The 24,443-nt window shown below is 38.0% G+C and overlaps 1 protein-coding gene across 3 annotated transcripts in view; it reads left to right on the top strand.

Annotated features, from left to right (window-relative positions):
- HEPH (hephaestin) overlaps positions 1 to 24,443 on the top strand; it is a 96,114-nt gene that overhangs the window by 63,894 nt on the left and 7,777 nt on the right. For all 3 annotated transcript variants that reach the window (XM_031446532.2, XM_031446533.2, XM_010981996.3), the window contains exons 16-17: positions 20,852 to 20,958; positions 22,055 to 22,280. In XM_031446532.2, the coding sequence (XP_031302392.1) occupies positions 20,852 to 20,958; positions 22,055 to 22,280 (333 nt within the window). The remainder of the gene's footprint in view (positions 1 to 20,851; positions 20,959 to 22,054; positions 22,281 to 24,443) is intronic.

Below are 24,443 nucleotides of genomic sequence, written 5' to 3'. Positions count from 1 at the left end.
TTATTTGCTCTAGTAGTTTTTGTGTGGAGCCTTTAGGGTTTTCTATATATAGTATTTTATCCACATATAATGACAATTTTACTTCTTTTCCATTTTGGATCCCTTTTATTTCTTTTTCTTGTTTCATTGCTATGGTTAGGACTTCCAATACTATATTTAGTAGAAGTGTTGAGAGTGGGCATTCTTGTTTTGTCCTTTCATCTCTTCATTGTTGAGTATTATGCTGGCTCTAGGTTTGTCATTAATAACATTTTTTATGTTGAGATATGTCCCTCTATACCCATTTTGGTAAGAATTTTTATTTTTATTTTTATCATGAATGGATGTTGAATTTTATCAAATGATTTTTCTGTATCTATTGAGATGATCCTGTGATTTTTGTACTTTCACTTGTTGATGTGGTGTATCACATTGATTGATTTGTGTATGTTGCTCCACCCTTGTGTCCCTGGGATGAATCCAACTTGATCATGGTGTATGATCCTTTTTATGTGTTGTTGGATTCTGTTTACTAGTATTTTTTGAGGATTTTTGCATCTATGTTCATTACTGATACTGGCACATAGCTTCTTTTTTGGTAGTGTCTTTGTCTGGCTTTGGTATCAGGGTGATGATGGCTTCATACAATGAGTTTGGGAGTATTCCCTCCTCTTCAATCTTTGGAAGAGTTTGAGAAGGATTGGTTTGAGCTCTTCTTTGTATGTTTGATAGAATTTTCCAGTGAAGCTATCTGGTCCTGGACTTTTATTTGCATGGAAGTTTTCATTGCCGATTCTATTTCACTTCTAGTGATTGTTCTTTTCAAATGATCTATTTCTTCTTGATTCACTCTTGGTGGACTTTTTCTAGAAACTTGTCCATTTCTTCTAGCCTCCTGCTCTGATGTCCCCCAGGTTCTGAGCCCCAGGAACCACCAGTGCAGATCCACCAGTGTCAGGCACTAGGACCCACCATAGCAAGTGTGCAGCCACACAGCTGAATCTGTGGTGTGCCACAGGGTCAGAGCAGACCCCAGCTCCACCTCTACATATAGTACAGTATGCAGGCCTGTTGTAAATACCAGTACTCGCCCCTGCCATATGTTAGAATTCTAGTCACTCTTTTTTCCTCCCAGAGGCAGGGTCCACAAAGGGACCAGAGAGAGTAAATTTGCCCTCTATGCCTGGGGCTGTAAAAATATATGTCCCGCCGGTGAAGTGCAGGGCCGCTGGGTATGGATTCAGTTTTCAGCCCTGCTTCCCCACAGCAGTGATGGCTATGATCCAGGTCCACTTCTCTTCTCACAAGAACACACCAAAAGCAGAGTAAGCAGCTATGGTGCAGCTGTGTTGCCCCCTTCCCCCCCACCATAGACACATCAACAGTGTTGTTTTTTTATGAGGGGTCCCAGGCTGTTCTATTCCACATATATCCCAGTCAGTGCTTATACTGCCCTCTAGTCCCCTGAGGCTGTCTCTGTACAGTGAGCCCCAGCCCTCTGCCTGGGGTCTTCACTGATCTCCAGCAGCCAGTCCCAGCTTGTCCCTGCTAGCTAGCCCTAGGTCTGAGGAATGCGGGGAACCAAACTGTTGCCACTTTTTCCTCTGAGCCTTGGAAGCTTTGCTTCTGTCCCTGCTGACCTACCAGCTGGAGAAGGGGTGTTCCAGCATGAGGGTACATTTCTTCCTATGCCACTCCCTCCCTGCAGGGCTGGCCTGGCACCATTTTTTTCTTTTTCCTTTTTTTTTTCCTTACTGGATTTTGTGAGAATCCTCCTGTATTTCAAAATGAGAGACACTCTGCCAGAGTTCAGTAGGTATTTTGTGCAATTCAATGGGTTTGTAGATGTAATTTTTGGTGTATTTGTGGGAGAGAGCAAGCTGTGAGTCTCTCTACTCCACCATCATCTTGGCTCAACACACAGCCCATAGATTTTGAATTGTTGTGTTTCCATTTTCATTTATTTGCAGGTATTTAAAAACAATTTCTTCTTGATCTCATCAGTAAGCTATTGGTTGCCCAGTAACATGTTATTTATACTCCACATTTCTGTTTTTTGCAGTTTTCTTTTCTTGCAGTTGATTTCTAGTCTTATAATACTGTGGTCAGGAAATATGCTTGATTTCATTTCAATCTTTTTATATTTATTGAGCCTTTTTTTTTTTTTTTTTGGCCTAGAATGTGGACTATCCTTGGAAATGCTCCATGTGCACTTGAAAAGTTAGCTGCTAATCTTATGGGTGTTAGCTTATATAAAACTAGCAGTTTTTCTCTTGCTCCTTTAAAAAAATTCTTTATATTTTATATTTTGCCATTTTAATTGTAACGTGTCATGGCATAGACCTCTTTGGGTTCATCTTGTTTGGGATTTGCTGCTTCCTGGACCTGTATGTCTGTTCCTTTCCCAGTTTAAGGACTTTTTCAGTTATTATTTCTTTAAATAAGTTATCTTTTCCTTTCTCTCTCTCTTTTCATTCTGGAACCCTATAATGTGAATGCTTGTATGCTTCATATTGTTCCAGAGGTCTCTTAAACTACCTTTTTTTTCATTTTTTTCTGTTCAGCTTGTGTAATTTCCAATACTCTGTCTTTCATATCACTGATTCATTCATGTGTATCATTATCTACCGTTAATTCCTTCTAGTGTGCTTTTTATTTTGGTTATTGTATTCTGCTCTATTTGATTTTTCATTTATTTTCTAACCCTTTGTTGAAATTCTTGCTGTGTTCATTCATCCTTCTCCTGAGTTTGGTGAGCATCTTTATTATCATTACCTTGAACTCTTTATTGGGTAGATTACTTATCTCCACTTTGTTTACATGGTTGTGAATATTTCCTTTTTATTACTTTGATAGGCATATAATATCTAGCTGTCACATTTTTAGGGATTATGTTGTTTGGTGGGTTTATGCATTGCCAAAACTACTTATACATTGATTAATCAGTCCTGTATCCATTATTTCTTTAGGAGCTATAAACTGATCTCCTTCCTTTATCATTTCTTCTGAGACTTTTAAAACTATTCTTTTAAAATTATTTCTATTTTTATTGTATTATGGTCTGAGAACATTATCTGTATGCTTTTGATTCTTTGGAATTTGTCATTTCCTTTATGATATAGTACATAATTTATCTTTGTATATATTCCCCATGTATTTGAAAATAAAGTGTATATTTTGTTTTGGGGGTGTAGGCTTTTATATACAAATATCACTTGTAACCCAAGTTTAGTTAATTTCTGAAAACATGTTCAAGAGTGAATTTTCTGACAGTGGAAATCTATATTCCATTATTTCAAATGGGAAAAATAATGAATTCCCAGCTTATCTAAGAACCCCAACCATTTCCCCAAAACATTACTAAAGTATTGTATAACACAATAACTCCACAAAGATCTCTGTATAATTAATTACCTATTTAAAATTTAGTGAACTTATTAGTGGAATTATGTTTGTGTGTACAACTCAGTGAACCTACAACAATTAAATATTATGATGTAAGGTAAATAAACTATAATATGTTAAAGATACTATCTGAATAGAAAAAGTGTTTGGTAGTGCATCCAAGTACTTGGCAGAAGCAAGTATTAGAATTCATGAAGAGCTAAACATTTAGAGATTCACTGTCCAAAACAGTGAACATGAACCACATATGTATATTTAAATTTAAGTTAGTTGAAATTAAATAAAATGAAAAAACTTAATTCTTAATCATACTGGCTACATTTCACATTCTTAGTAGTCACATGAGACTAGTGGCTACCATATGAACAATGTAGATATAGAGCATTTTCATTACGATAGAATGTTCTATTGGACCATGATGATTTATGGAAAGAAGTGAGGAAGAGGGTAGAGAAAATGCATCACACATTTAAGCAATAGGAATTTGAGATGTAATCCTATCAGAAGTGCTGAGCTATGGTTATAATACAATCTATACTCTTTTGGAATTAGAATTCAATTAAGCTTTATTTTTTACTGCCTCACACACATAAATTATAATGGGGTTTTGATTTGGATTAATGAATTTTTGGTATTTTTTTTGCAAGTCTTTATAGAAATATTCTGATAGTTATCTACCAGCTTAAGGTTATTAATTTCACTTTTGACACTTTGATATATTGGCTTATTTTGGTTTTGCTTGATATAGCCATTTCAGAGAGGGATGTATTAAAATACCCAGCTACAATTCTTGTTGTAATTTTTACTGTCTGAAGGTCTGTCAAGAGTTGCTTGATAAGTTTTGGACTTGTTTACTGAGTGCATAAATTTTTATAATAGTTATATCATGTTGTACATTCTTCCTTTTACTAGTATATACTCACAGTGACTCCTAGGCTTTTCAATTTGAACAAGTGGGTAATGAGAGAGTAGACCTGAAGAGAAAACAAGAAGTTTGTGAATAAAGTTAAGTGTGAAATGTCCATAAGACATCTACGTGGAGTAAGGAGTTAGATGTGTGTGTGTGTGTGTGTGTGTGTGTGTATAACATGAAAGTGCAGGAGTCATGACCTTGAGATATATATTTGGGAGTCAAAAACATATAGATGATATTTAAGGCCATGGAACTGAATTAAATTACCTGAAAGCAATATGTGGAGGTAAGAGGGACCAGAATGAATTCTGGAGAACTGCATCATTTAAAGGTAAAGAAAGGAAGATGATTAGAAGGTAAGAAGAATTGAGGAGACTGTGATGTCAAGGAAACAAAAAAAGGTGAGTGTTTTGAAAATGAAGCTGTGGTTACATGTGTCATATGTTGCTGAAAGGTGGAAGCATTTTGGAAAGAAAAAGTTACCACTGGATTGTGTGGTAAGCAAAAAAATGGCCTTTCAGTGGTATCCACATCCAAATCCCTAGAGCATAGCAATGGGAAGTTAAAATTGCAAATAAAATTATGGTTACTAGTAAGGTGAATTTAGACAGGGAAATTATCCTAGAGTATCCAGTGGACTGACTGTAAACACAAGGGTCCTCATAAGTGGAAGAAAGAGGCAAAAAAGGAGGTCAAAATAATGAAGTATGACAAGAACTTGATTTGCTGTTGCTGGTTTGAAAATTGGAAATGGAACAAGCCAAGGAATGCAGGTACCTTCTAGAAGCTAAAAAAGGCAAGGAAATGGAGTCTCCTCTAGACCCTCCAGAAAAAATGTATTTCTACCAACACCTTAATTTTAGCTTAGTGTGACTCATTTTGGGTTTTGACCTCCAGAACTGTAAGAATATAAATTTGCATGTTTTAGGCAACTAAATTTGTGGTAATATGTTACCACAGCAATAGGAAACTAATGAAGATTTGCACCACTGAGGTCACTAGTGACCTTGACAAGAGACATTTCAGTGGAATAATGGGAACAGAAGTCAGGTTATACGAACTAAAAAGTGGAAGGTAGGTTTGTATGTGAAGGTAGGGAGTATCAACAACTTCTTTGAAGGCTTGGCTGTAAAAAGTACTAAAAAGGATGGGTTTTCATAGTTTTAAGGGAATGTGGAATCCAGGGGAGAATTTAAAAGGGATATTCTAGGACTGAACTGTCCAATGCCATAGCCACTAGTCATATGTAGCTATTAAAATTAAAATTAATTAAAATTAAAAATTCATTTTTAGTTGCACTAGGCATATGTGGCTAATGGCTACTTTATTGGACAGTATTGTACTAGATCATATCCATGTGCTAATGTAAATGATCTACAGAGAGAGAGAGAAACTAAAGGATTAAGGTAACTGAAAAATGGAGGGAATAGGATCCAGAAGATGTGTGAGGAGAATTAATATTTGATAAAGGAAGAGATGCTTTATTAGTTGTAACTAGAACAATAAAAAAGAGAGAACTGGTACAAATAAAAAAGACTTGCAGATTTTGTGGTGGAATAATGAGAGTACTCTTCTGATGGCTTCGGTTTTCTGATTCAAATGGTGTCAAGGTGTGTGTGCTGCAATAGGAATGTTGAAGAAAAAGGAGAATGTACAAAGTTGTTGATTCAGAGGATGGAAAAAGCTTTTTTGAAAGACAGAATAAGACTGTTGAACAGTATAGAGGGCCCATTTGAGGTTTTAGATAATGAATTTCAAGTAAAATCAATCTTACTTTTTTTTGGGGGGGATGTTGTATCTTTGTATTTTATTCTTTTGATTTTCAAATTATAAAAGATTTTTAAATTATAATAATCAGTGTTACTGGGAACACAGTGTAATGTGCACTACCCTTGGAGGGTTTAAAATGGTATAAGCCTTTTGCAGTATTAGAAAAAAAGTAGATGTAACCTAAATGTCCAACAAGAGGAAAACAAAATAATTATGGCAAATACACAAGATGTAGAATTTATATAGCCATTAAAGTCTGTTTTTGGAATGTTTTAATAAGTTTGGAAAGTGCCAATGATGTAAAGTTAAATGATAAAAGTCATGATACAAAACTAAATTTAAAACTATGAATCCAAATTTATAATAAAATAGGCATATGTACACATGTACATATACTTACCAACCTACATATATTTATACATAGTAAAAGAAAATGCACTTAAATGTAAGAAAACACTGTTTAAATATCACATTATATATAAGAGATAATGTGTCTTTAATTTTATAAACTTTAAGTAGTTGTAAAATATTCAACATTGAACATGTTTTATTTGTATATATTTTAATGCATTTTTAATCATAGAAGTAATATTTTATAATGAATGCATTCTCATTATAAAATATTCAAACAGTACACATAAACAAAACTCCCCTTGGTCCACTGTCAATCTCAGATCTCTTTCCAGAGGTGAACCTTCTTCTTAATGTTGAGTGTTTCCTTCTAGACCTTTTTCAAAGCATTTATACACATTTTGTGTAAATGTATTACTTTACTAGCCTGAAATATTGTTATTGATTACTTTTATTCTAGAATGAAAAAAAATGTGTAGAGAAAGACAGACTAATGAAAGAGATCAAAAGGGAACATAAGTTGGTGAGTCAAACAGGTGGGAGTGGTATGTAGATGTCAAATAAAATCTTAAGCAAGGAGTGGTCTAAGGTGTCAAACACTGTAGTAGATGAGAATACTTCCTGAGTTCTATGCTTATCCCTATCTCCCACCCTCCAGCAGCCAAGCAGCCTTCATTCATCTAGGTAGCCAGCTAGACAGGCTGGCTTTAGAAGTTATTTTGAGAAGCTAAAACTAGAAGTAGGGAAGAAGGTCCTATTGAGGCAATCCAGTGTGAGATGTGCCAGAGAGGATTACTTTCTTTAACCTCTCATCCTTGATCTGTGAGCAAAGCATAGCTGTAATAATTACTCTAATGCAGCCTGACCCATAGTGTCTTATTGACTCTTAGGTTTTAGCTACTTTTCCTTGATGGGGAGTTGGTTGCTTGACATTACAGTAGATGACTCACAAACATCATATGATCAACTTCCTAGCTTGGATTATATTAAAGAAAGAAATAGCTCAGAGCAAAAGAAAGGATAAGGCCAAGTTTGAGGCCTTCAGTGGATATGGGAGGGGTCAGACATTCTCAGTTATATTTTTTCAGTTTTCAAAGTTGGGTTGCAAAGTGCAGGAGCTAAGCTTCAATGAGAGGCAGGAGTAAGTGAGGTAGAGAAAGAGGCCTAGACCAGAATATAAGGGAATTAGGTGCTAAATGAGAAGGTTCCTGGGAAGTTGCTAGGAACACTATCAGAGTGTTAGATTTTTGGTGTATTTTGGGGTGATAGTGTTAGCATAGTAATTTGGCTTAATTTTTGAGACATGAGGCACAAGGTCAGGACAAACACATAAGGATTCTAAAGTACCTATTGGCTTTGATAGTATGGGCATTGTTGGAAATTGTATTAGTTTTCTAGGACTGCAGTATTAAATACAACAAGTTGGGTGGCTTAAACAATAAAAATTTATTTTTTTTCTCATTTCTGGAGACTAGAAGTTCAAAATAATGACGTTAGTAGGGTTGGTTCCTTCTAAGGACTGTTGGCAAAACTCTGTTCCAGGCCTCTCTCCTTGGTGTGTAGATGACCATTCATCTCCCTATGTCTTTTCACTTCATCTTTCCTCAGTGTATGCCTCTATGGCCAAATTTCCCCTTTTTATAGAGACACCAGTTATATAGGATTAAGACCCACACTAATGACCTCGTTTAAACTTACTGAACTCTGTAAACATTTTATTTCCAAATAAAGGCACATTTTGTGGTACTGGGGGGTTAGATTTTAACATGTAAATTTGGGGTAGGACACACAAATAAACCTTTAAAAGAGGTTATAACTAGGGTAGTTCTGGCGGAGTGATAAATGTAGCAGAGGCCATATTGTGGAGAATTGAGCAGTGAATTGGAAGGGAGGGAGTGGAGATAGTAAATGCTGACAAAACTTTCAAAAAGCATAGCTTTGGGGAAGACAGATAAGTTAGGGAAGGCAGTACCTTGAGGTAACAGGAGAAAGAAAGTAGAGATGAGCATATGTCATATTTGAGAAGGAATCACTGGAGGAGAGGTTGAAGATCCAAGAGGGAGAGGAGGTCTGAGTCTGGTAAGAAATGGGAGGGAATGGGACTAAGAGTTCTCATAGAAGTACTAATCTTGAGTTATAATAGGCTTCTCTGAGGCTGCTCAGCTCCTTTGGAGCTGGAGGGCTTGGTGGATATGAATACAGATATGCTGATAGGATGGGGAGTGAGAATATGAGGGATGAGAGCATTCATAGAGTGGTAGGAGCATGAATTCTGGAGCTAGACTGCATGTATTCAAATTTCAGCTATGATGTGTCCTTTGGAAAAAATTTTAACATCTATAAGCCTCAGTTACTTTATCTATTATTGATAATAATATTAATGATTAATAGTCATTATTAATAATAATTTAAATATCTACTTTTAAGGGTTTGTGAGGATTAAATAAGTTATGAGATTGTAAATTTTATACAAGTGCTTGCAAATATTATTATTCTCTTGAATTGACATGGAAATTTTCTACTGAAAGGGGAGAGGTAAGGAACAGATGGGACTTGAGTGAGGTGATAGTTTGGAATTGTCATCAAAGGAAAAAGGATATGGAGCTGTGAAGAGCAAGTAAAAGAATTACCAGACAACACTGTGGACACAACTGAGATTGGAAATCATAAATTTGAGGAGGCAACGATACACAGGGGTGTGCATTTCTTCAATTGTGCTCAGCAATTCCTGGTCTAAGATCAGAGGAGGAAAATTATAAAATAGATCTAGGGAGGGCAGTGGTACTCAAACTTTAATAAACGTAAGAGTCACCTCAAAGTCTTATTAAACCATAGAGCCCACTCTCAGAGTTTCTTATTCTGTAGGTGTGGAGAGGATTCCAGTAATTTGCACTTTGAACAAGTTCTTAAGTAGATTCTTATGTTACTGGTCCAGGGACTACATTTTAAGTACTACTGATTTACTGGAAGGTATTATGAATGGGAGTAGGGGTTGGACAGTGTATGCAGTGTGTAGAACAAAGTAGGCAAGTGACATGAAAGTTGAGAACATTTGTAAAAGAATGTTTCAAGTGCTAACTATGGTGATTCAGGCTATATGAGGAAGAAAGTGGAGTTAGGATAAGAGAAGGTGGAGGAAAGTCGGGTTCTTCCCAAGGTCATAGCACTTACCCATGTTTGTGATTCCACAAGTTTTTGTTTATTTACATATTGTTTACTTCCCCCACTAGATTACAAGAGGACAGGAATCATGTTGTTTTATTCACTATTCTACCCCCAAAACTTAGCACCTATTATGTGTTCAAGAAAATTTGTTGGTTGTGAAGAAAATTCGTTGGGAGTGAAGAAAGTTGAATGTTTTCCCCTTTGACTCTGCTTGCCCTTTTCATTCCTTAATATTCAGACCAGGTTTCAACTCTCCTATAATATCTTCTCCAGTGATCAATACCTCTGAATGCCTGTGTGGTTTTTTTTTGTTTTTTGTTTTTTTGTTTTTGTACTTCAGTAACATTAACTTTTTAAGATATATAGTTGTATGAGTTTTAACACATGTATAAATTAGAGTAACCACATAATTAGAAATCAGGGCAGTTACATTCTACCTTCCATCTTCCCAGGCAACCACTAATCTGTACTCCATTTCTACATAGTTGGTTTATTCCAGGAAATTATCTATCTATCTATCTATCTATCTATCTATCTATCTATCTATCTATCTATCCATCTATCTATCTACCTATCTATCTATCTAGAGGGAACTACATTTGTTCAACCATTCACTGTTAAAGAATATTTCGGTTCCATCCAGGTTTGGTTCTTATAAACTTATGAATAAAACTTCTATGAGTATCTGTATAGCTTTCATATGAACATAGATCTCACTTCTCTATGGCAGACACATAGATAAGGGGTTGTTGAGTCATACAGTAAGGGGATATTTACTTTTATAAGGAACTGCCAAATTGTTTCCCAGTTTACATTCCCACCACTAATGTATAAGAAATTCACTTTTTTGGCATCCTGGTTAGCACTTGGTGTCATCTCTACCTTTTTAGCCAGACAGATATGTTACAATATCTCATTCTGCTTTTAATGTGCATTTTTCAAACAGCTAAAAATGTTAAATGCATTTCATTTGCTTATTTGTCATTTTTATGTTATATTTACTGAAATATTTTTTCAAAGCTTTTCTCATTTTATTTTATTTTTTTAAAATTTTTAATTAATTTATAATCATTTTACAATGTTGTGTCAAATTCCAGTGTTCAGCACAATTTTTCAGTCATTCATGGACATATACACACTCATTGTCACATTTTTTTCTCTGTGAGTTCTCATAACATTTTGTGTATATTTCCCTGTGCTATACAGTGTAATCTTGTTTATCTATTCTACAGTTTTGAAATCCCAGTCTATCCCTTCCCACCCTCCACCCCCCTGGTAACCACAAGTCTGTATTCTCTGTCTGTGAGTCTATTTCTGTCCTGTATTTACACTTTGTTTTTGTTTGTTTGTTTGTTTTTGTTTTTGTTTTTTAGATTCCACATATGAGCGATCTCATATGGTATTTTTCTTTCTCTTTCTGGCTTACTTCACTTAGAATGACATTCTCCAGGAGCATCCATGTTGCTGCAAATGGCATTATGTTGTCGGTTTTTATGGCTGAGTAGTATTCCATTGTATAAATATACCACCACTTCTTTATCCAGTCACCTGTTGATGGACATTTAGGCTGTTTCCATGTTTTGGCTATTGTAAATAGTGCTGCTATGAACATTGCGGTGCAGGTGTCATCCTGAAATAGATTTCCTTCTGGATACAAGCCCAGGAGTGGGATTCCTGGGTCATATGGTAAGTCTATTCCTAGTCTTTTGAGGAATCTCCACACTGTCTTCCATAGTGGCTGCACCAAACTGCATTCCCACCAACAGTGTAGGAGGGTTCCCCTTTCTCCACAGCCTCTCCAGCATTTGTCATTTGTGGATTTTTGAATGACGGCCATTCTGACTGGTGTGAGGTGATACCTCATTGTAGTTTTGATTTGCATTTCTCTGATAATTAGTGATATTGAGCATTTTTTCATGTGCTTTTTGATCATTTGTATGTCTTCCTTGGAGAATTGCTTGTTTAGGTCTTCTGCCCATTTTTGGATTGGGTTGTTTATTTTTTTCTTACTGAGTCGTATGAGCTGCTTATATATTCTGGAGATCAAGCTTTTGTCGGTTTCACTTGCAAAAATTTTCTCCCAATCCATAGGTTTTCTTGTTGTTTTACTTCTGGTTTCCTTTGCTGTGCAGAAGCTTGTAAGTTTCATTAGGTCCCATTTGTTTATTCTTGCTTTTATTTCTTCTAGGAGAAAATTTTTGAAATGTATGTCAGATAATGTTTTGCCTATGTTTTCCTCTGGGAGGTTTATTGTATATTCTCTTATGTTTAAGTCTTTAATCCATTTTGAGTTGATTTTTGTATATGGTGTAAGGGAGTGTTCTAGCTTCATTGTTTTACATGCTGCTGTCCAGTTTTCCCAACACCATTTGCTGAAGAGACTGTCTTTATTCCATTGTATATTCTTGCCTCCTTTGTCGAAGATGAGCTGACCAAAAGTCTGTGGGTTCATTTCTGGGCTCTCTATTCTGTTCCATTGGTCTGTATGTCTGTTTTGGTACCAATACCATGCTGTCTTGATGACTGTAGCTCTATACTATTGTCTGAAGCCTTGGAGAGTTATTCCTCCAGCCTCTTTCTTTCTCTTCAGTAATGCTTTGGCAATTCTAGGTCTTTGATGGTTCCATATAAATTTTATTATGATTTGTTCTAGGTCTGTGAAATATGTCCTGGGTAATCTGATAGTGATAGCACTAAATCTGTAGATTGCCTTGGGCAGGGTGACCATTTTAACAATATTGATTCTTCCAATCCGAGAGCATGGAATATCTTTCCATTTTTTAAAATCTTTTTAATTTCCTTCATCAATGGTTTATAGTTTTCTGTGTATAATACTTTCACCTCCTTGGTTAGATTTATTCCCAGATATTTTATTATTTTGGGTGCTATTTTAAAGGGGATTGTTTCTTTACTTTCTTCTTCTGTTGATTTATCGTTAGTGTAAAGAAATGCAACTGATTTTTGAACGTTAATTTTGTAACCTGCTACCTTGCTGAATTCTTCAATCAGCTCTCGGAGCTTTTGTGTGGACCTTTTAGGGTTTTCTATATATAGTAACATGTCATCAGCATATAATGACACTTTTACCTATTCTTTTCCAATTTGGATCCCTTTTATTTCTTTCTCTTGCCTGACTGCTGTGGCTAGGAATTCCAGGACTATGTTGAATAGGAGTGGTGATAGTGGGCATCCTTGTCTTGTCCCAGATTTTAGTGGGAAGCTTTTGAGTTTTTCAACGTTGAGTACTATGCTGGCTGTAGGTTTGTCATATATAGCTTTTATTATGTTGAAATATGTTCCCTCTATACCCACTTTGGCGAGAGTTTTTATCATAAATGGGTGTTGAATTTTATCAAATGCTTTTTCTGCATCGATTGAGATGATCATGTGGTTTTTGTCCTTTCTCTTGTTGATGTGATGTATTACATTGATTGATTTGCGTATGTTGAACCAGCCTTGTGTCCCTGGGATGAACCCCACTTGGTGATGATGTATAATCTTTTTTATGTGTTGTTGGATTTTATTTGCTAAAATTTTGGTGAGGATTTTGGCGTCTATTTTCATCAGTGATATTGGCCTAGAATTCTCTTTTTTTGTACTGTCTTTGCCTGGTTTTGTTATCAGGGTGATGGTGGCTTCATAGAATGAGTTTGGGAGTATTTCTTCCTTTTCAATCTTGTGGAAGAGTTTGAGAAGGACTTGTATGACTTCTTCTCTGTATGTTTGGTAGAATTCCCCGGTGAAGCCGTCCGGTCCTGGGCTTTTATTTGTAGGGAGGTTTTAATTGCTATTTCTATTTCCTTTCTAGTGATGGGATTGTTCAAGTGTTCAGATTCTTCTTCATTCAGTCTTGGTGGACATTATGTTTCCAGAAACTTGTCCATCTCCTCTAGGTTATCCAGTTTGGTTCCATATAGTTTTTCACAATATTCCCGTATGATATTCTGTATTTCTATTTTGTTTGTTGTAATTTCTCCATTTTCCTTTCTTATTTTGCTAATTTGTGCTCTCACTTTTTTCTTCTTTGTGAGTTTGGCCAGAGGTTTGTCGATTTTATTTACTTTTTCAAAAAGCCAGCTTTAGGTTTGGTTGATTGTTTCTTGGTCTTGTTAATCTCTATTGTATTTAATTCCTCTCTGATCTTTATTATTTCCTTCCTTCTGCTGCTTTTTGGGGCTTTTTGTTCTTCTTTTTCTAATTCCTTCAGGTGGTGGGTTAAACTGTTTATTTGAGGTTGTTCTTCTTTTTTGAGGAAAGCCTGTATCGCTATAAACTTCCCTCTTAGCACTGCCTTTGCTGTGTCCCATAGGTTTTTAGTGGTTGTGCTTTCATTATCATTTGTCTCAAGGTATTTTTTAATTTCAGCTTTGATTTCCTCATTGATCCATTGTTTTTTCAATAACATATTGTTTAATCTCCATGCTTTCCTTTTTTTCTCCTTTGTTTCTCTGTTTTTATTTCCAGTTTCATGGCATTGTGGTAAGTAAAGATGCTTGAGACAATTTCTATCTTCTTAAAATTGTTGAGGTTTCTTTTGTGCCCAAGTACATGATCGATCCTGGAAAATGTTCCATGTGCACTTAAAAAGAATGTATATCCTATTTTTGGGGGATGTAATGCTCTGAAAATATCCACCAAATCTAGTTTTTCTATTGTAGTACTTAATTTCTCTGTTGCCTTTTTTATTTTCTGTCTGGAAGATCTGTCTATTGTTGTTAATGCAGTGTTAAAATCTCCAACTATGTTTGTATTCCCATCAATATCCCCCTTTATCTCTGTTAGTAATTCTTGTATGTACTTAGTGCTCCTATATTGGGTGCATATATATTAACGAGTGTAATATCCTCATCTTGTATCACTCCTTTAATCATTATAAAATATCCTTCTTTATCTTTCTTTATGGCCTTTGTTTTAAAGTCTATTTTGTCTAAAATCAGTACTGCAACACCTGCTTTTTTGGCTTTTCCATTTCCATGGAATATCCTTTTCCATCCTTTCGCTCTCAATCTATATGTGTCCTTCTCCCTAAAGTGGGTCTCTTGTATGCAGCATATTGAATGTTCTTGCTTTATTATCCAGTCTGCCACTCTATGTCTTTTGACTGGAGCATTTAGTCCATTAACTTTTACAGTAATTAATGATAGATGTGTGTTTATTGCCATTTTGAACTTATCTTTGCAGTTGAATTGGTATATCTTCTTTGTTCCTTTCTTCTTCCTTTTGTGGTTTGGTTATTTTCCTTTGTATTATCATGGATTTTATTTAATTTTTGTGACTCCCTTGTACGTTTTTGGTTACCCCTTTTTGTAAATCTATTAGCCCATTACTATAACTGTTTTTATTAAACTGATAGTAACATGATCTCAATCCCATCCTACTTTTAAAAAAATTTTTAAAAAAAGAAAAAAATATATTCTATATTTCCCTGCCTCCCTCTCCCACTCTCAGTGATTTGTATGTCTTCTTTTATAATTTCGTGTTTACTTTATCTGTAATTCATGAGTTATCACCTTTCCAGTGTGAGTTTCTCATTTCTGTAGCATCCTGCTGCTTTTCTATTTAGAATAGATCTTTCAATATTTCTTTTAGCATGGGTTTAGTGTTGCTAAACTCCTGCAGCTTTTTTTGTCTGTGAAACTTTTTATTTATCCTTCTATCCTAAAGGATAGCCTTGCTGGATAAAGGATCTTAGGCTGCATCTTTTTTTCATTTAGGGCTTTGAATATATCTTGCCACTCCCTTCTGGCCTGTAGTGTTTGTGTTGAGAAATCAGCTGAGCGACTTATGGGGGTTCCCTTGTAACTTACTCTTTTCTTTTCTCTTGCTGCCTTTAGAATCATTTCTTTATCCTTGACTCTGGCCAGCTTGATTATGATATGTCTTCGTGTGGGTCTATTTGGGTTCTTCCTGTTTGGGACCCTGTGAGCTTCCTGTACTTGGATGTCTGATTCCTTCTTTAAGTTTGGGAAGTTTTCAGTCATGATTTCTTCAAAAACCTTTTGAATCCCCTTTGATCTTTCTTCTCCTTCTGGGACCCCTATTATGCGAAGATTCAGACGCTTTATATTATCCCATAGGTCCCTTATGCTATTTTCATTATTTTTTATTTGCTTATCTTGTAGTTTTTCTGAATGGGTGCTTTCTGTTGCCCTGTCTTCTAGATCACTAATTTGTTCCTCTGCATTATCTAGTCGGCTTTGCACAGCTATTAGATCATTCCTCATCTCTGTCAATGAGTTTACCTATTCTACTTGGCTCTTCTTTATAGGTTCAATTTCATTTTTGACATATTTTATATCTCTAAACACTATCTCTTTTAATTCCTTCAGCAATTTGATCACTCTTTTTTTGAAATCTTAATCTAGTAGGCTATCGATGTCTACTTCATTGATCTTTCTTTCAGGGGATTTCTCTTGTTCTTTTAATTGGGAAAGGTTTCTCTGCTTCTTCATCTTGCTCATACCTCTTTGTCACTATGGTTTATGGAGTATCAGTTGTTTATTTTGGTCCTTAAGGATTTTATCTATCTAATGCCTATGTAGGAATAGAACTTAGGAAAAAAAGAAAAAAAAATAAGAGAGAGAGAGAAAGAAGTTTAAAAGAAGGGAGAAAGAGGGTTTGAAAACAGTGTATAATGAATAATAGAAAAGCGAGTTGAAGCAGAGTATCAATCGGGTTGAGACATCCTTTTAAAACCTTTAAAAAAAAAGTTGGGGGAAGATGAATAGATGTATTTGGAACCTTTGTCTAATCAATAACAGGACATCAAAACCCAAGAGAAATAGAAATGAATTAAGAAGTAAAAATTAAGAGGGTAATAGAAAATAGAACAGGTTAAAACAGATTAAAAAAGAAGGGGAGGGTGTCGGTGTTCTCCTGGAGTCTGTGTGCTTTTAATGTGAAGTCTTTTTGTCTTCGTCCTCTTTTGGAAGCTCAGCTTGCTGTTTTCAGAGGCCCTCCGTTGGCGCCCTCTTCTGTGCTGCTCCCAGCACCTGTTGGCAAGCAGATCGCGCCTCCTCCTAACACTGGTTCAGGTGCAGCTCTCCTCTACTGTGGGCGGGCAGGTCACTGCCCCTCTGGATGCCACAGTCAGATGTTGCAGCCTGGCCAGGTATGAGGGCGGGTCTTGCCCCCTCCCAGCACCTCGGTCAGGGGCTGTGTTCCTGACCAAAATTCGGGGGGCCACTCTCCCTCTCCCAGCGCTGGTAGGTCCGCTGCTCTGTGTGGATGCGCGCTCCGCCCTGGTCAGCGCTCCACAGGTGGGCTCGGGGAAGACCCAGGCACAGCCTTGTCCCTGCTCAGGCCAAAGCTTAGCTCCTTGTTTGTCTTTGAGTAGCAAGTTGTCTGAGGGACCAGGATGGAAGGATCCTATCTTCCCTGGGCTGCAGGCCAGTCTCAGTCTGGACTTTGAGGCTGCTAAGCCCTTCAGTGCGGTTGCATATTCGCCCCCGCCCCTACCTGGGTGCTAAGCGCCGGAGGATATGGCGGCTGTGCCTGAGCCCCGCCTCTCTTCCCCCGAAAAGTTTCCGCGGGTTTTCAGAGATGGGTGTATGCACCCTTCCCCCGAGAGCACATCAACCTTGCTGTTTTATGGAGGGTCCAGATTGTTCTGCCCTGTGCATCCACAGCCACGCACGCAGCCCCTTGCGTTACCCCGGGGGTGCCTCCGTGCAGCCACCCCCGTCCTCCACCTGGCTTGTGCAGCCTGGCCCTGCCCACCACTGCTGGCCCGCATCTCAGGCTGGGTGTCGGGGGGACCCTCTGTGCCCTTTTATCTTAGTTCTGTCAGTCAAGGGCTGTTCCGTATAGATCCAAGCCTTGGAGGCTCCCCCTCCGTCCCTCTGGCCTCAGCGAACGAGCGCAAGTCCTCCTTTGCCGTTCCCTCCCCGCGGGACCCATCCCGCTCTGCTTTGCCTTTTGTTCTTTCTTTTTTCCTTTTCTCCTACCAGATTTTTGGTGCCTTTATCTTTTGAAGAGGGAGATGTTCTGTCGGAGTTCTGCAGGTGCTCTGGTTGGCTGAGTGGGTCTGTGGATGTGGGTCTTGGTGTATTTGTGGGAGATGGTGAGCTGTGAACGCCCTTCTACTCTGCCATCTTCTCGAGAGCAAATTTTTCTCATTTTAAATTGGGTTGTTTGTTTTCACATTGTTAGATTTAGAGAGTTATTTATGTATTCTGGATAAAAGGGTTAAAGCTTGGTTACTATGGTCAGAACAGGCTCCTCAGAAAGTGATATTTAGCCTGATATTTGAATGATACATAGGAACCAATCATATCTACACTTTTGAGAAATCAGTCACCTCTTCTTGCAGAATTTATGGACTGGCTGCCATGGGGAAAGCCCTTCACCTACAGTTGGGTGCAATGGTGTTAGCTGGGTGGAGTGTGGCAACTTTGGCTCTGTGGGCGATCAGCATTGGCTCTGTCTCTGCGAAGGGCACAGTTGTATGGTTTACATACAGCTCCATTAACTGAGATTGGTGTCAGTGAATACTGCAGTGATCCTCAGTGGCCAAGTCTGCAGGTGTCCACAGTAGTGACAAGGATTATTTGAGGTCTCAATGGTGAAGACTAGTTGAATCCTCCTTTTTATTTTCCCCCATGGGGCAGAGATAAATGAAAGCACTCCTCTTGGCACCAAGACCACAATGTGGGTGCATGTGCAGCTGTGTCTGGGATGCCCAGAAACAGCTTTGGCTCCAGAATTTTGTGGTGTGGGATCACTCACTGCTGCAGTGGTGCTGATGTCTCAGGGGAAGAGCATCTCCTGTTGAGAGAGAAGGGTCAAGTGGTAGCTATTGTAGTGGATGTGGACCGGTAGTAACTCTTTCTAAGTAGTGGAGTCAGAACAGAGCCAGCTTCCTTTGGGAGGCTAAATGGCAGCAGTTCGTCGTGCAGGGGTGTCATTGTAGCAGTAACTCATTCTCTGGAAAAACACAGAGGTGGTGTCTCCTTGTGTGGGAGGGACACATCAGAGCCTCCTTCTTGGAGGGGTTGAGTCTTGGAGGGTTGATGGCTCATTCTTGAGGGTGGGAGTGTTGATTGATCCTTTTGGGGAAGCAAAGTGTCTCTTTGGCTGAGAAGTTGAAGCAGATCCTTTTTGGGGTAGTAGGGAACAGTGGTGGCTCCTTCTGGGGAAGGACAAAGAATCAGTAGCTTCTCCTGGCAAATGCAGCATTGATGGCTTCTTGTCAGGGCAGCAGTTTCTTATGGGGGTAGGATAAGGGGCAGTGGCTCCTTCTCAGTAGGATGCAGTGGTGGTGGCTCCTTCTAAGGGAGTGGAGCAGTGGCAGCTCCTTCTCTGGTGTGATATATCAGCAGTGTCTCCTCGTAGAGCTAGAGGCAGAGTACCTGTGACTCCTTGGGGGAAGGGCAGATTTGCCATGACTGTTTGGGTAGGGGCCAGAACAGTGGCTCCTCTGGGGAGAGCAGGGAAATGGAGGCTTCTTCTTGCATGTGATTTGATGGCAGCTCCTCCTTGGTGGTGCAGAGAAGCTATGGCTTCTTTTTGGATTGGGGCAGCATGATGGTGATTCCTTCTTGTAGAGGTGGCATAGGGTCATGGACTTCAGGCAGTTAAGTTGATGAGTCAGTGTCAAGAAAGACTGCCTGGTGGTGGGGGATGCTGGTGTCCTCCTGTTATCCATTTCCCCAGTGGGGATTCCTTCTTGATGCCTAGCTATGACAGACAGGAGTGATATAGTTAAGATATTTCCTCTACACTTTTTTATTTGGCCATCTTCAGTTATTTTTTGTTTTTGTCCCACTAGGTTGCTTCACATTCTTCTTTGTATTCTGGAGCTATCTCAGAGTCATTTAGTGGGTATATAGTTCTTTATTCTTTGTTTTGGTCATTATTGTGGAGGGAAATGAGTATTGAGACCTCCTTAGTCTACCATCTTGCTGACATCTCTCTTGCATAATCGGATTTGTATAAAATGCTTAGAATAGCAAAACTATAGAGACATAAAGTAGATTAGTTGTTGCCCAGGGCTTGGGTATGAGAGTGGATTAGCAAATGATGGCTAAGAAGTGCAGGGATTTCTTTTGGTGGTAATGATTTTCCTAAAATTGGTCATAATGATGGTTACAAATTCTGTGAGTATACTAAAAACTATTGAGTTATGCACTTTACATGTGTCAATTAGTTTGCACATTATGTCTCAATAAAGCTGTTATAAAATTAATATGGCATCAGTTGGAAGATGCATTGAAGAGGGCAAGACTTGGAGGGAGATAAGCATATTAAGAGGTTTCATAGTAGTCCAATCTTAAAACTGAGTCTAAACTAAGGCAGAAATATTGAGAATTGGAAGGAAGAGTATATGGTTATAAAATATATTGTAGAGGTACAATCAATAAGACTTGCCATTTGGTTGGAGGTTCAGTGTATGACCATGGGGAGACAAAGGAGACTCAAGTTTTGAATCTGAGTAACTCGAAGGGTTTTGACATAATTACTAGACACTGGGAGCACAGACTTAGTAACAGCATTCTTTCTTCAAAGGAGGAATGTGAGTTCATAGCAACTTTATTTTTTGGTGTTAAGATAATCTTCAAAAGATGCTCAGATCTTTGATTTATAATATTATGTCAGTTTCAAGTGTACAGCATAGTGATTTAATATTTTTGCAGATTATACTCCATTATAGGATATTACAATATAATGGCTATACTTCCTTGTGTTATACAGTATATCCTTGTTGCTTATCTGTTTTTTGTATGGTAGTTTGTATCTGTTAATCCTGTCAAAAATATTTAATTAATTTAAATGAATTAAAAGATGCCCAGTATCTAAATGAAAACTTTGGATTGGTACTTAATGATAAGGAATGTCTGGCTAAGTATTTGAGTCATCAATACATACAGATCAGAAAGTGACTGAAAGTTTCCATGGAGAAAGTATGGAAAAAGAGGAGAAGACTAGAGACAGAGCCTTGAAGAAACAGCTGCATATAGGAAGCAGCAGCAGGAAAAGGAGACCAAAACAAAGTCAAAGAAGGAAGGACATTGTAAGCAGAGAGAACAGTAGCAGAGCTGCCTTACCAGAGGATTGGACCTGGATCTTTTAGGATAGGGATGCAGAAGAGAGGGTGAGAGTGTCCCAGGTGGGAGAAAAATAAAGTCACAAAAAATGAAAACTGGTATGGAAATGATGGAGAAATATCTTATAGGTCCTGGGACTCACTCAGCATAGACTTTTAGGGAGACCCAGGAATTGGGAGAAATTTCTAACCTGGTCCAACTAGACTCCTGCTACCGTTTCTAGGTGAGGTTCTCACTTACCAGTGGAACATCCCAGAGAGATCTGGCCCTGGGCCCAATGATTCTGCTTGTGTTTCCTGGATCTATTATTCTTCAGTGGATCCCATCAAGGTAAAGACAATATTGGCTTTCTGGAAGTGAGTCTCAGAAATGGGCAGACTGGTTGGCAAAAAAGAAGCTATTAAACAGATGTAGTAAGAAACCCAAACCTGAAGCCTAGGGTTTTGGGGAAATTCCTCAAATGCTGAGTTTATTTTAATATATAGGAGAGATGAAAGGAATATGTACTCATATTTGTTCTGAGGATTTTCTTCCTTGTTTCTTCTTGGATCATATAAGGCAATGTGTTCTCTTTTAAGAAACCTAGAATTGGTTGTTAAGAGACTGAAATTCTAGCCAAGATTTGGTTCTGTCTTGCCTTTGGAGTGACTTCAGACAAGTCATTCTGCCTCTTTTCACTTATTTGGAAAATGAGCATACCTATGTAGCCACTCATCCACAGCCATCTATCAGCAATCACTTATTGAGAGCCTACTACATTTTTGACATTTTACCTGGCGCTTTGGATGATATGAATGTAAGATACAGTTCCCATTTTTCAAAGAGTGTGATCTGGTTGTGGGAGGCAGATGAATATAAACATAATGTTAGCAGTAAAAATCTAAAATATGAGTATAAATATATATATAATATATTCTAAATATAGCACAGTATTAGCAGCTCCTTAAAACCATATAATAGAAAGTGCTGTGGGGGATCCATGAGACAGTGATTACTTCTTCTTGGAGAAGGAGATGAATCAGAGAGAAATGGAGAAGGCATCATAATGGTAGGTACATGTACCTTGTGCTTTGAAAGCTGAACAGCAGTATGACATAAGATAAAGGATATGGTGGAGGGGTGGGCATTATAGGAAGAAGAAACAGCCTGAGAAAAAGGTACTGGGTTGTGAAAGTGATTGGTAGGTTTGGAGATCAATGAATAATCCAGCTGAGCTAAAGCATAGGTGAGATAACACATTTTACCTGTGTTCCAAGATGACTGTGAGGATGAATTTAGAAAATACAGCTTAGATGCTTATAAATGCAAGACATTATGATGAAGTGCTGGAAACACAGTGTGCTTATCAGCCTGGCTCCCTGCATAGCACTACCACCCAGGAACAATTCCAACTATTTCAGCCTCTCCCCTTCCCTCCTATCCTCAGGACATGTATAGTGGCCTGGTGGGACCCTTGACCATCTGCCGAAAGGGCATCCTGGAGCCCTATGGAGGACGGCGTGACATGGACCGAGAATTTGTCTTGCTATTCTTGATTTTTGATGAGAACCAGTCTTGGTATCTGGAGGAGAATGTGGCAACTCACGGACCCCAGGAGCCAGGCCGTGTTAACCTACAAGATGAAACTTTCTTGGAGAGCAATAAAATGCATGGTCTGTAGAAAAGAACCTACCTCTCTTCCAAACAAGTCCTTACTGGTTGCACGATTGCATGGAGGTATCTGATAGACCCATCACTACCTAAGGGAGCATAATTCCTGAAAGGATAGGAAGGTAGGAGGGTGGAATGGGGAAAAATTAAAAGAAATATCTCCTACTACAGTATTATACATTTTATACACAGAACAGATAATGTGGTCCACATTTAATCAGGTGCCAGAAAGCAGGAAGTTGACTCTAAAGCTGCTGTGGTGACACCAGCACATTTTAACATATTAAAGAAGGCAATTTGGACATTCATTACCCTCAATATACCTGATGCACTGGCTGATTAGGGCCCCTCTGCTTAAAAATTCTCAGTTTATTTTCTCAATATTATCTTATTTCCTTACCATTCTGGATCTGAGATCTGCTTTCTCAATAAATTCTAATATAGATAGATGAAGAACAGCTTGCCTTGTAGTCTATTTTTAAAACAAAGTTTCAATTTACAGATTGAAGAATTGGAGAGAGCCTTAGAGAGCAGCATGCTGGGTTTTTATTATATACAAATAAGAGCTTTTTGATCCTCCAATGGATTCTGGAGGGAAATTGTGCATCCAAGCCTTTCTTTGTTCTAGAGATTTGTGTATCTTTCTTTTTTGAAGAAAGAGAAAATCTCAAATAAGAGGAAGAACTTAGTGCAGTGGAGTGCAATATTTCTTTGATTTGAGGATATGTTGCACCTTTAATAGTGACTTTAATGGAACTCAAAAGTACTATCTCATTATCACACAGATTTTAGCTATTTCCCCTTAATGGAGATATAAGTGATTCACATTGGAACAGATGATTCACAAATCTTACAAAGTGAAATTGTTAGCTCCTTTCAAATCAGAGAAATAAACTGCCCAAGACAAAAAGGGAATGAGGACAAAGATCTTGCTAGTGCAGGGATTTGGCTAATGCCCATGTCCATCTGCTTGTTTATGTGTTTATTCATCCAAAATCTTCAGGTATCAATCTATCTATCTATCTATCTATCTATCTATCTATCTATCTATCTACCTACCTACCTACCTACCTATATACCTACCTATCAATTATTTGTTGAACACTCAGAGAGGCACTGGAGGTAAAGAGATAAATAATGTTGAAATCTGAGGGCAAATAAATAATATCCTTCCCCTTCCTTCCATATTCCTGAACCAACTGAGAAAAAGACGAGATGCTTAAGATTAAATATGAACTTACCAAGAAGGCAAACTGAATTTAGCTCTGCAACTAAATGGGCTTGCTAACACTCCCCTTGTAATGGATAGATTTTCAACCCATGTCCCTGACATAGAGGGACAATAGTTCTCCTCCTTCACAGGGGCAGAATCTTTTCCACAATGTAGTAGTAAATCATTGGCACTGCTTTCTGTGGTCAGACTGATCCAAGAGAGAGAAGAATCAGAAAGGGCTGAGTTGAGCATATTTGGTTCCTTTTCTCACACAAAATGCACAATTTAGTGAGAGTAAATACAGAAGCAGGCTATAAATGCTCCTTCCATTATTTCCCCTCTTGGGATATGGAGTGGAAATTATCTTCCCTCTGTGAGAATATGAAAAGTGGGGGAAGGTACCCTGAGTATAGTTTTGACAATGTGTATTAACATGATGATAAGTGGTTTGTCATCTTTGAAGCATAGGATGTGGCCTGGGAAGAGGCAGATGATGAATCCCATGAATTAATATCATTATTTATTCCAAGAATGTGACAAGTATTATTTTTTAAATTATTGTAGGCTTAGGTGTCTTATGATTGTTCTGAAGAATACAAGGAAATTATAGTACTATAGTACATACATTCACTTCTTGCTAACTAGAAACCTGCAACCTAGAGGGGATATGAAATTCCCCAAATAAAAAGATAAGCAAATGGAAAAAGCAGTTTCTGGTGAATTTCAAAGAGTGGTACAGAGAGTACTGGACAAGTGGAAGAGGATGCAGGGAATGAGAGATACTAAGAGGAGCTAGATCAGGGAAGTGTTCTTGGAGGAGATGAAGGTATGACTGGGCTTTGAAAAGATGGATAAAGAGAGGCAGAATTTCTGGAAGAGAAGATCAGAAGCATGAGCAAGGACACAAAGAACATGAATATTGAGCCATATCAGAGGAGTTGGTAAAGAAATC

This window comes from Camelus dromedarius, chromosome X (genome assembly GCF_036321535.1).
Source record: "Camelus dromedarius isolate mCamDro1 chromosome X, mCamDro1.pat, whole genome shotgun sequence".
NCBI lineage: Eukaryota > Metazoa > Chordata > Mammalia > Artiodactyla > Camelidae > Camelus > Camelus dromedarius.
The sequence above is the reverse complement of the archived record's forward strand: the minus strand, read 5'-3'. Positions and strand labels throughout refer to the sequence as shown.